This window comes from Aspergillus foveolatus (assembly GCF_047715535.1).
Source record: "Aspergillus foveolatus strain CBS 279.81 unplaced genomic scaffold BDW70scaffold_2, whole genome shotgun sequence".
Classification (NCBI taxonomy): Eukaryota; Fungi; Ascomycota; class Eurotiomycetes; order Eurotiales; family Aspergillaceae; genus Aspergillus; species Aspergillus foveolatus.
The window spans coordinates 440,101-452,417 of NW_027396066.1; the positions used below are offsets into that span (position 1 = coordinate 440,101).

Here is a 12,317-nt window from a genome sequence, read left to right on the forward strand (position 1 = left end):
AGGTCACGTTGCATGCCTTCCCCATTGGGATGCCGGGACTTTTGGCCGTGGCCCGTGACCTTGATATGGTCTCCCTGCGTCCCTTTCTCTCATCTTGAAACGAGTCGTGAATGTTGCGAGAGTGATAAGAGCTGCACTCCATGGCTTGCCTTAGAAGCGGCTGAGACGGCTCTATGCTAACAGAGACAGGCCTAGAACCGCGTTCCCAGAAACAGCCTCCCTCCAGACATGGAGGCAATGGGAGAAACTCGAAAACGGCCCATCGGCCATCAGAGTCCAAGTAGCGTCGTCCATGTGGTCTTACGAGGCATCACACACCGTCCCAGAAGCGTCTTCAGGAGACAGTCACGAGTGTAGAGCCGTGCGCCGAACATGATCTGGCCGTATATCGCCTATCCCATATTGATCGTCATCTGGACGACTTATCAGTGGCGCAGAGACAATGCAGACTGAACAGTCCCAACCTTGAAAACAGCATCCCCTTGCAGAGCCAGTCGATCCAAAGGCTAAGTTTCGAAAGGCTTTGCTCCATTGTGGGTTTAAAAGGCCACCTCTCTGTCTTCCTAGAGATCTCGAACACCGTCAGCGAGATGGACAGCTGAAAAGCAGCCGTAGAGCTCCTCTGCATCCTTTGGCGAAGCGAGTGATCTCGAGGAAAGTATACTTCTGGTCCAATCTGCTCGCCAGAAACCAATAGACTCGGTTCTTTCTTTGGAACACCAAGAACGTGAGCCAATATCTAAGACGCCATTATACTCGCCGCTGTAGATACCTGGGGTGGCCGAGGATATACTAAAGATGGAGCACTTGACAATCGTGGCTTACAATTCAGCTTCATATGTGAAGAAGGTGTTCAGAGACCAATCTTCCTCCTTTAAGGACGCGCCCTGATACTGATCTCAGCCAACTACCACACCTCTGAGCACACTCAGTCTCGAACTACATCAGCGCCAACGTCTAGGCTGTTCTGATACGTTGCTCCATTCTCCGCTACGACAGAACGCCGCCATTGTTTGTCAAATTTACCACTGCAACGGCGACAAAGATCCTGGACTTGTTCGGATATCGCCGGTACAAAGTCTCTAGTAGCCACTGTTGACCCATGCAAGTAGACCTAACCTGAACCTATCTCCACAGAATGAAGAGGACCGAACATACAGTCTCCCGATAAATCAGAGTAAAATAATGTAGGTAGTGGAGTCTGCGTAGATAGGCGATAAACAAAGCCCTAATCCTCATTACAATTATAGACGCCATCCTAATGAAGCATATGCCAGCATCAGATCGTGCTCGTTTGCTGCTAAATACTCATCAAGCTTACAGCTAGAGCTGAGGATTGTTATACAGCATATGCATCACGATCATGATTTCTATACGGCACGGAGACCTCATCTAGCAAAAACAATGTTCACCACTTTTCTTCGAAGCAGATCAACAATCGAGTCTAGAGCTACACCTCTTCGTCTCTGGATTAGCATCACTGCTATCTCCACCGCAATCTGCTCCAAGTAAGCCCCAGGCAGTACTTCAGCGTTAGGGCAAAGAATACAGGAAGCTCAGACTCGATAATAAGCCTCAATCGCATCCACAATCTGCAAGTACGAGAAAACCAACATTAGCTTATCCTTATCCCAGTGACAAACCAACAAACAACCAAGAGACGGGGACGAGGCTCAAAACTCACAAAATTCGGACTCAAATATTCTTCCCCACTGCTCCCAGAGACAACGCTAATATACACCGAATTCTGACCGGCAACCAGACTGCCCACATCGAACTCGCAGGTGTATACCTCGCCATACCCTCTATACGCGCCCCGCGTGACACCCCTCGAATCAATCTTAGTCGGTGCCTCAGGCGCGTCGCATTCATCGTCGTTCAGCGTAAACTGCGGTCTTCCACTGGCAAAGGCGAGCGTCGTCGCGATGCGGATCGTAATCGTGTCTGTGTCAGGTACTTCATCGAGCATGAACTGGATCTCAAAGTTATTGTTCACGTCTTTGAACAACGCCATTGGGAAGTCGGAGTCGGAATTTGTGTCTACGATGAAGGGGGTGGGATTCCAGTCGGCCATGCGCGAGTCGGACGGGTGCATGCGGAGCTGGTTTTCCGCGTTGCGCAGGCCAGACGGAGTACCATCGTATGTGCCAATTTGGAAGATGGTGGTTCGGTCAGCCGTGATGATAGGGTTCGTCGCGCTGATTGAAGCTGATGCTGTCGCTGCCGCCGTCACAGAGACGGTGGTGGTCGCGGCGAGGAGTTCGTCCTGGTACAGGGCGAGCGTGTAGGAGCCCTCCACTAGCTCAGGAGACGTGAATGAGCCATCGTCAGAGGCATTCGTCCAGGACTGATAGTTGTCGTTGTAGAAGTGGACAATGGCAGGCAGAGAAGACGATGTCCCGCTCACTGTGCCCGTCACGACGCCACGGCCAGAGGACCCGACGTAGCCGTCCAGCTCGAGCTCGTCGAAGACGGAGACGTCGAAATCAGACCAGGAAGGGATGGAAGGTCCGCTGAAGGACAGGATATACGGGCCGAAGAACCCTGTCCGGAACTCTTCAGTCTGTACGTGGCCCGAGTTCATGTAGTATGTCACGGAGTGGTAGTCACTGACTAGGTTCAGGTCGATGTCTCTGAAGAAGGGCCCGCCAGAGGACTTTTCTCGCGAACGGGTGTCAGACAGGAAGCAGGCATGCACGCTGCTGTCGGTGGAATAGGCGCAGTAGACGGAGTCGTCGATGAAACGTTGGGAGGAGTAGAACTGACATCCAGCCATGGTCAACAGCAATTCAAAACATTAAGTAGAGGGGGGTGGGTATACTTTGCTCCTCGTCTCTCCATCCACGAGATAGACATCGCTCCCCTCGATAGCCTCGCCGTTTCGGATATCAGAGACCTCGCCCTCCTTGTATGCTTCGGGCAGATTCACCAGACGAGCAATGTAACGCAGTTCACCCACCGCAGGCTGCGAGAGGGAATTCGTGCCCATGTAAATTGCACTGAGGCCGTCTTGGAAGATGTAATAGTGGGTTAGATTGAATTCGTCATCGTCAATCGTTGCCGAAACAATGGCATAATCCCCTACCAGCCTCAATTGTTCGTCAGATACATATGGCACACAATCTTTGGTGAGGGAGAGAGGGGAGACCTTGGGTGGTATACGAGACAGAAGCATCGCTCCCCAGCCCCGAGGCGATATGGCTCAGAGTCCCGGAGTACTGATACTCGGTGTCTCGGTACTGAAGCGAGGAGATGGACCCGGTGCTGTCGATCGTCACGACGAAGCCATCGTCGCCTTCAACGTCGACGGTGATGCCGTCGTCTGTTTCGGTGACGGTCAAGCCGGCCACCAGGGCAGCGGAGAGAAGGGGGCTTATCTTCCTGAAGAGCATGTTCGTCAAAGCTAGAGCCAATCCAAGGGTATTGAGCCGGTATGTCGACGTCAATGGTGGTATCGACGAACAGCCAGCTGACAGCCAGATCGAACTTATAAACCTCCCCCTTTATCCCGTCGGCGCAACATTATCACGAAACAGACCGTCTGTTCCCATCTGTCTTATTTCGCTCGTGCGAGAAATAGATTAATGACCGTATGCGTCCACATCTCAGGCACGCCCGCGAAGGCGCTGATCGTCGGTATGTGGCCTGCTCATTGGAGGGATATTCGTGACGCACATAAATTAGGGCATGGATGATGGCGTTGTCCGGGCCAACATCAAGCATCCATCCCCACTCTGTGTGAATTCTTAAAATCAATCGGGCTAATACCGTAGACTCGGCATTTCAAGAGCAGACGAATGCAGATACAGCCGATCCCTGTCACTTGTCTTGTGAAGAAGCTTAGCACCCCGCCGGGCGTCAGCCTCAACCCCGCAACCACTCAGCCACACCCCACACTTGCAGCCCGGAACTACTGCAATTGTTTGCATACAATCAATGAATCGAGTTTGACTAATCGCTGGGAGGGGGTAAGTTGGGCTCCGCTCGTCCGGTACTACTCTCCAAGCAGCTGTGTCCTGGGATCGTCAGACGCCATGCCTCGGGTTTCTTTAACCCGCTGGCATCTAGCAGAATGGCGTGTGACGCTGAAGGGACAAGGATACTACATAGGATAGAAGACTTAAGGGTCCCAGCGGTCGTGCAAGGACATGCGTGACTTACCATTCTATTTCTGAGCCGCAGCCACACTATGGCAGACCCCTGAGCGAGAGCAAACGGAACAACTATAGGTTGTATTCTACTATTTCTCCGTTATTTTCTCGCCATCACTTTCCACTGGAATTTCGACTGTATAATTTGCCGGGCAGCTTTAGGAACTACTCTGTCGCAAATGACGGTAACAAGGTGGGTTGTGTTGGAATATAAGGACCGGCATATTGCCAATTGGTTTTTATGGCCTAGCTGTAAATGCTGACAGGTTGTAGGGGTCGTTTGGTACATATTAGGGTTAAGTATATATCTTCGATACCCTACTATTTATTCGTTCATTCATGGCATAAACCAGACCACCTAAAACCAACTGGCTAGGAACCAGACTCGGAATCTTACTCCAAACCACCTCGCAGTACTCTTGAAGGAATTAAATGGTCAAAATTTCAACCGTTTCCTCTGCGGTGAAATCCCGACTACTCCTCCCCAGCACCACTCCGTACTTCCCACTGACAATTTTCCACTTCGACGTCCGCTCATCCCAGATACTCAGATCCCTTCTTTGAATGGAAAAGCTGACAGACTTCGTCTCGCCGGGCTCAAGGTAGACTTTCTCGAACCCGCGCAATTGTCGAACCGGTGCCTTAGCAGCATCTGGGAAGGAAAGGTACAGCTGTGCTACTTCTGCTCCAGCAACCCTCCCGGTATTGCTGATTGAGGCACTGATGGTGAGAATCTGCTCGAAGAGATCGGAGGGACCGCCTTCTGTAATGGCGCCTGTCGCATAGGGTGGGAGGGTTGTTATATCTGCGCTGGGGTTGATTGTCAGGTCGGAGTGGGTGAAGGTCGTGTAAGCTGCAATAGTCGCTCTCCCGTCAGACTTTGGACCTTTGAACATATATATACCACAACTGAAAGAAGGGAATAAAAGGGGACAAAAGGTTAGGTAGAAAAGAGGACGTACACAATCCAAATCCAAACTCAAACCGCGGCTCGATCCCTGCCTGGTCGAAATGGCGGTAGTCGATGTAGAGTCCCTCCGTATAGTCGCATTCGCAGCACTCGCATATTTGTCCGTTATAGTCATCTTCGCTCTTTGCGATTGTGTAGACGAGTTTGGCTGAAGGATTGACGTCGCCGAAGAGGACATCGACGATGGCGTGCCCGCTTTCCTGGCCGAGAGCGCCTGCGTTCAGGACAGCCTGGGAAGCAAAGCATGTCAGTATGCATGGAAAATGAGCAACGGAAATAACTCTGTGAATACCGTGACATTATCATGTTCAATCCATGCATCTACAAGCCGAACCCCGGCGTTGTTCATGACCACAATCGTGCTACCGCAGTAATCGGCAACGTCGTTGACCAGCTTGTCCCCCGTCTCGTCAGCAAGAGTCCGTCGATCCGAGCCTTCTTTGCCAAAGGCATTGATGAAGACGAGGCAGTGTTCCGACTCGCTAGCGTACTGCGAAACAGACACTCCGGAGGTCTGGAAGAACCCTTCCCCAGTAGACTCGGGAGGCGTGACCGTCCAGTTGTCTGAGAGGATGTACTTGTAACCAAAGCCCTGGCCCTCTGCGGCTCTCGCCGTGAGGGCGTCTAGCGGAGACACGACATACGGAGCTGGTGAGTAGCTGCCACCCCCAGTGACGAGGTGTCCATCATAGGTATCGCCTGCGAAGTTGGCAAAGTCCGACTGCGGCGTCGGTCCCGTGGCGAGATTAGCCGCGTCTTTGCCAAAGATCCCGAGTAACTTCGGGCTTCGGAGGGGGAGGGTGTTGTTTTTGTTCTTGAGCAGGACGATCGACTCAGACCCGGCTCTGCGGATGAAGTCTTTGCTGCTGGGGTCTCGGACGTTGAGGTCGGTCGTCTCAGCGGGAGATGCGTACTGCTCAGGTGGCTGGAGGAGGTTCAGCTGTGTGGCCACGATTCTCAAAGCATGTTCGGTCATGACGCTTTCTGGGATACTACCGTTCTTGACAGCAGCCATGATCTCCGAGATGGAGTACCCTGAGTTCCAGTCAAGCCCTCCAAGTAGACCGGCAGTCTTGTCCACTGGCGCGGTAACGTCAGGGACGATGAAACCTGTGATTTCAGCAGTGTCCAAAGTGAAGAAATAAGAAGAAAGACTATCATGACGGGGTAATACCTCTAAAACCGGTCTCATTCTTCAAAACGCCATTCATAATGTGATCATTTTCACAGCCAATGATTCCATTGACGCGATTCATGACGCACATAACGGAACCCAGTCCATTCGCAACGCCATCTATCCAGGGCCAGAGGTAGAGCTCATGTAGGGTTCGCTCGTCTAGGTTGCTGGAGGTCCGCATCGCAGGGTCGTCGCTATCGTACGAAGTGCGATTGGTTTCTTGTTCATTTGCTGCTGTAGTCAGCTACTGTAATTGAACTCTGGGGATATGAGATGGCGTGCAGACCCAAGTAATGCTTGCCGCAAGAGATCATATCTTGTTCCTGAATGGCGGCTACGCCTAGACCGAACCTGCGTCATGTTGAGCCATTATATTCCCAAAATCTGGGATTTCGAGTCATTACATTTTTCCATTCAGGTACGGATCCGAGCCCTAAGCCTGGTCGTTAGAGGTGCCGTCGCCATAATGATATATGCGGCCACTTACCAGTCCTTCCCAGAGCCTCGAACCAAGCGGACTCCTACCAAGCGGTCCCGTTGAAGGCCCTAGAAGCATGTTGTATCCCTTTTTTCGGAACTCGACAGCCATTCGTGAATAGTGGTCCGCGATCAGAGATCGGTTCCAGGAGCTGGTGATCGTCTGGCCGCCAACCCAGCCAGACACACCTTTCCCGCCAGAGAGACCGGTCGGTCCTGAAAGTCTTTAGTATCAGTGGTGGAAGTCTGCGGCATCACTCAAAACAAAGTGCAACTGCAAGATGACTGGAAATACTAACCGTCACTCGGCTCAAACGGCACAAAGCCCGGCGCGGTGCCATACCTGACAGAGATATTGGCTTGCTGCTCTATTGTCCAGGGCAGTACAAGTGCCTCTGCTGCTTCATATGCCTTTGCCCAGTCGCGATACGGCTGCTGGCTCTGACCTTGGACAAGGCCCAGCAGCGTCGCTGCACTAGTCAAGACGGGGAGAAGATTTGAATGCATTCTGAGCTTTAATGAGACGAAGATCACAAGATTCCGCCACTGCCCAGTGACTAAAAACGCATCAATCAGGAGCGGCTACATCTGCCTTTTTGTACCCTTCCCTTTTGCTCCTCGCGGCCCCGTCCGGCTTCTCCGGAGTGCTGTTTACGCAGCAGAATTTGCTGCAGGCGTTGGCACCGTAGGCGAGCTCAGCCAGCTCGGGCGAACTTGGCCCGAGTTCAGGAGCTCCCACCTTGGCTTGTGCAAGCCATTCATCATTTCCTCAGCCGTCTGCGAGGTGATCGGGGAGATTGAGCCATGGCTCCATTAGCACGGATCCTGGGGTGTTGCCAGGATTCCCCATACAATGCGGGGTGGAGGCGAGGACTAAGCCGCAGCCACGGGGTAGGATATCCCGGTTGAGAGCCATCCATCTGGCCTCCTGAGTGGTCACTTATTAATACTAGTCAGGTCATGCTCCAGTGGTAAATGCCATTGGATTTTTAACCTTCAGCTAGATGCTATGATAGAGACCATAGACTACTCTAGCACTACACCTTTAGCCCTAGAAATTTGATATTGATGGGCTATTGATGTTGACGAGGCTACAGACACGATGTTCGCAATAGTTCTGGAGCATTCCTGGTCGTAGCGGACTGAATAAATGGCAAAGCACCGGCACTCGTTCTCATACCTGCGTTAGGGCTATGCTTCGGCTGAACTTCGGAGCATCGAATTACAGCGCAAGTTCGCCGCTCAACTAGAGAAAAATAGGAATAGCATCCGCAGGTCAACTTTCCAAGATATCGACGGAGTAGAAAATGCGGAGCCGAGGGTGAGTGTTGTTTAACATGGCCTGGCGAGGGTTCTACTGGATCTCCATCCCAAGGAATTCCTGTACGGATGAACATCTGCTTGTCGTTGACTCCAGTCATTCCTCAACTATCATTATTTAGGATTCAAGGCCCGAAAAAAGAACAGTTCTAGATCAAGTTATCAGGCTTTCAATACCGGATTCAATATAATTCGCCTGTTTCTGGTCAGGCAGTCATCATCGTGGCGCAAAGTTGTCGATTAAGAATCCAGCCCCAAACTCCTTGAACGGCCGAGCAGCCTTCGCTCCATGGAGTTCTTCGACGCACTGTTCAAGATATCCATAACTCATCAGCAGGCTCGCCAAAGACAGTACGACTAATCTGGCTGCACTCCCATATCTTCAATGTCCTGCAATGCGGTATCCTCCCAAAGACAGAAGAACTACTGTATATACCGAAACTCCATGGTTAGGTCCCATTCGTGACACACATAGGTGAGTCTGGCGATGATAAAGTCGAGCCAATGTTCACCAAGAGCGTCTAGCGCTTTATTAAATCCTCTGCGTCGCTGCAGGCGACTGCGATTTTCCCAGCGTTTGAAAAGCTGAATAGCTACTGATGATCGCAGCAACTCATAGGTCGCTGCCAACCTGGCAAGACTGAATGAGGAAGCAAGCTTCCTGGACTGCTGTCTCTTGGTGTCATGGATAGCTGTACGTTCGGCACATGGTCAATCTCATATGTTGCCTCATATGTGTTCATTGGACATGTATTCGCGCCTTTGATCAATTACTCAACCCGGCGGCCCATTCTAGCATTTATCTATCAACGACTTCAACGGTGATTGACGATAAAAATACCTGACTACTGATAGGAAGGTCAGCAGGGCGGCCAACGAAGTTGAATCGGACAAGTTAACCACACTGCATATTCGGCGTCGGCAACGAGCAACATGGGAGAGGACGAGCGGTAATGGAATGACCAGCTAGAGTAGGACGGTGTGACTACTAGATCATAGAGGAGTAACCTGCCTCGCACCTCCATTTGAGATACGCACACCTAGCTCAGTCTGAGGAGCAAGTTAGAAAAACGTGATTATCCTCCGTGTTAGAGAGCGATGCTCAAATACGTTAAGATCTGAATTCTTCTATTGGAGGCGGCACAAGCAAACGAGAAGAGAGCTGCACATTGGTCGGACAAGGTCGGATCCAGGACAATGTCTTCTACTACTTGGTTGTAGTCAAGATACCTACATGGTAATTGGGATACTTTACAAATTGCGGAACAACAGCCATCTGACTGGCGCTTCAGAGAATCAAAGGGTATTTCCTATATATAACCAGAAACCCACTATTATTATCTCCATACGTTGCGACAACATGCGACAACTCTGCCGTGGGTAACCAATGAAACAATATGGTATCTCTCATATAAACCAAATATCTATACCGGCCGTCATTGCGACCTGCGGGAGTTCCGATTCGATGCGATTAAGCAGAGTATCCACCGGGTATTGCGATATTAACGCTGATGTAGCAGATGCGACTTGGACGTAAATACTAGAACAAGAGCACAAAGCCTGCGGTGACACAGGCGCAGCAAAGATGCATTATGTGCGCCATGTCAACAGCCTGCGGAACTCAATATTACTCAATGACTCTGCGCGGGAGATCCTCGTCCCGAGGAAGACCGGGTAGTATCATTCGAGGTCAAGTTGTGTCCGGCTTTCTGGAGTTCATCCTCCATGGAGACTATGATTGGTGGCGCTGACCCTAACGGTGATGGGCCAGGGACTAGAGGCGAATGGGTCGACCCGCGGCCGTGATCGCTCAAGTTTGCAGTGCTGATCGTGAGCGCGTTAATATTGTGGCTAGGTCCAGCGGTCAACGCAGGGAACGAGCGCCCAGCGTTTAGTCCATGAGGATGGGCATCGAGACTCTCAGCATGAATTTCGGACGTTTCAGGGTTAGCAACTTGTTGATAATCACCTTGTCGTCTTGGAGCAGAGTCGTACTCCGAATCCGAGTTCGGGTTGGAGTCCCAATTGTTGTGTTGGGCTTCCGCTCGCATTTTCGATATCTTCATGTAGTTGTAAGAGGCAATACTGCCAATGGTGACAATAAGACCAGTCACATTGACGGCCGTAAGTTTGTCGTGGAATATCACGCCTGCTGCGGTAATTGTGACTACCTCCTTGAATATGCCGCAGATACTCAAGGTGACAACCGAGGATCGCTTGAGCAAAGCGAATTCGGACGAAATCATGCAGAATGCTAAAACACCCGGGAAGATCAAGAGCAGAATACCCGATCCAAAGCCATGAGCATCTGCGAGAGCGGTGAGGCCGGTGATAATCTCCGTTGGGCCTTCGACGGCCAAAGCGATAAGAAGTAGAGAAAAGAACATGACTGGGGTGAGGAAGAAAAGGGTGGAGAATGGATTCGCTGTCGCTGGGTGTCGCAGGAGAAGTATCTGCGTCAGTCCCCATCGGAATCCCGAGAAGAATGCGGACGCTATGATCAGGACGAAACCGACGGCATTGAAGGCCGTTTCGCCGGCCACCATCATGACCACTCCGATGGTCATTGTAGCGATAATAGCTATCAACTTGACCGAGGGCGTCTCCAAGCGGAAGACGAAAGCGAATAAGAGAACGAAGGCAAGTGCGGAGGATTTACACATTGTCAAAAAAGTCAAGGTTATGAACTTTAGAGACATGTTGCCTAGTCCGATATCTAAAGAAGTCGCTGCGCCGCACGGGACCAAGCGTGTTAGGTAGAAGAACTGGGTGAGCACCGGTTTGGCCTCAATGTCGGGAGATGGCGAAGGTGTAGGTTGAGGCCGGAGCGAGGGGATGAAGAAGAGGATAAGGGAAGAGAAGGTGAACTGGACGAGCATATGCAGGCTGGTCGTGAAGAGGGGAAATGGAAAGACCTCCTTGTCGTTCTCGTCTCGAGAAAACATCCATTTATTGTACTGTGCCAATTAGTCCGATGCGACCACGAGCACGCGCTGGGAAACTCACAATAGATATGGCAAGCGAGAAAAAGTACCATAACAAAATCAATCCAACATTAACCAGCAGCCTGCTGATAACAGTCCGATCTGCTGAACTGAGATTGAACGGATCTCCGCGAGACTTTGTGCCTGCAATGCGAGCATCCAACTGCCTCCGTTGTTTCCGTCGTCGACGCCGCTGGCGTCTCTGGTTCGCTGTGAGTCCAGTTTCCTCATCGTCAGGATAGTCGTCGTCGGAACTCAAGTAACGTCCCTCTTCACTCTCCGCGATCGAGGAAAGGTCTGAAACGTCCGCATCATCGGCAGCTGACGGCTTCTGTTCTTCACGTTTATGATTCTCCTCCCTTTGCTCGACGAAAGGTGGTTGTGACGGACCAGCGCCCGTGAGAACAGAGCTGCGCCGGCGATGATGATTGCCCGGTGATATGCTCATGATTGTGGCAGGAACCACGCTAGAAAGTGCGGGTGAAATTCGGAAACAGACGGATTCGCTATGGCGAAGAAAACCCCATCAGTGCGACTTTCCCAATTTGCGTTTTGCGGGCTGGTTAGAGAGTTTGAGGATCGACGAGAGCTGAAAGGATGGACGGTCGGAAGCGACGGGAGACAGCGCTTAAAGGAGGCGATCGAGGAAAATCGGTGAGCGGACCGGTATTGTCGACACGTCTGAAGGGCGGAATTGATGAAGAATAAGCAGTATTTCTGGAGATGCAGCAAAGAGACAAATGCAGGCGCCTCGCAGGAGACGAAGAGAGGGCAGGCAGGACGCAAGGGCGACCGGTGGAGAGCGGATAAGGAGAGTGTTTGGAACAGCTGCTGTGATAGCTTGGTCGAGAGATTTCAATCTCACTGGGAAAAAGAAAAAAAAAAAAGGAAAAAAGACGAAGAAGAGTGCAGGACACAAGGAAAGAAAGAAACGGTCAGGTAATGGCGATAATGATTGAATGACGAGAAGTAAAGAAGCAGATGAAGATCAGTGCAGTCACAGGACTAGGAGAAAAGAGGAGAGCGGTGGTGAGTGGTGACATTTCAGTGTCCCTACGCGAGTAGCCCGTCATAATTTCATAAATAAGAGTCATCAACGCTCACATTGGACTCCTCCTGGGGCTTCCTGGGGCCTCCTGGGTTCCATTCTCGCCAAGGGATCGGTCTAGCTGCCCAAACAGCCACAAAAGTGGTCGGCTGCCAAGCAAGTACCAGGTAATGCGCCAACTTTCCTGGCC

At 51.3% G+C, this 12,317-nt stretch overlaps 3 protein-coding genes across 3 annotated transcripts; all 3 read right to left on the minus strand.

The window, feature by feature from the left end:
- Positions 1–1,556: 1,556 nt before the first annotated feature.
- BDW70DRAFT_146792 (galactose mutarotase-like domain-containing protein) lies at positions 1,557–3,392 on the minus strand (the record flags this gene model as incomplete). Its single annotated transcript, XM_073738627.1, has 4 exons — positions 1,557–1,592; positions 1,685–2,761; positions 2,846–2,999; positions 3,121–3,392. The coding sequence occupies 4 exons, from the start codon at positions 3,390–3,392 to the stop codon at positions 1,557–1,559; spliced, it is 1,539 nt and encodes a 512-aa protein (XP_073600639.1).
- Positions 3,393–4,579: 1,187 nt separating this feature from the next.
- On the minus strand, positions 4,580–7,282 carry BDW70DRAFT_167600 (glycoside hydrolase superfamily; the record flags this gene model as incomplete). Its single annotated transcript, XM_073742274.1, has 6 exons — positions 4,580–5,037; positions 5,114–5,321; positions 5,414–6,231; positions 6,296–6,517; positions 6,824–6,991; positions 7,075–7,282. 6 exons carry the CDS (start codon positions 7,280–7,282, stop codon positions 4,580–4,582), a joined length of 2,082 nt encoding a protein of 693 aa, XP_073600640.1.
- Positions 7,283–9,602: 2,320 nt separating this feature from the next.
- BDW70DRAFT_38653 (putative nucleotide-sugar transporter) lies at positions 9,603–11,651 on the minus strand. The gene is made up of 2 exons (XM_073743891.1): positions 11,102–11,651; positions 9,603–11,052 (listed from the first exon to the last, which is right to left on the minus strand). Exons 1-2 carry the CDS (start codon positions 11,525–11,527, stop codon positions 9,727–9,729), a joined length of 1,752 nt encoding a protein of 583 aa, XP_073600641.1. The 5' UTR covers positions 11,528–11,651; the 3' UTR covers positions 9,603–9,726.
- Positions 11,652–12,317: the final 666 nt, after the last annotated feature.

Excerpts from the sequence above, each read along its gene's own strand:
- BDW70DRAFT_38653 (XM_073743891.1), bottom strand. The coding sequence starts at position 11,527 with ATGAGCATATCACCGGGCAATCATCATCGCCGGCGCAGCTCTGTTCTC. Across the intron at positions 11,053-11,101 it reads TCTCGCTTGCCATATCTATT|TACAATAAATGGATGTTTTC; the intron begins GTGAGTTTCCCA and ends TAATTGGCACAG.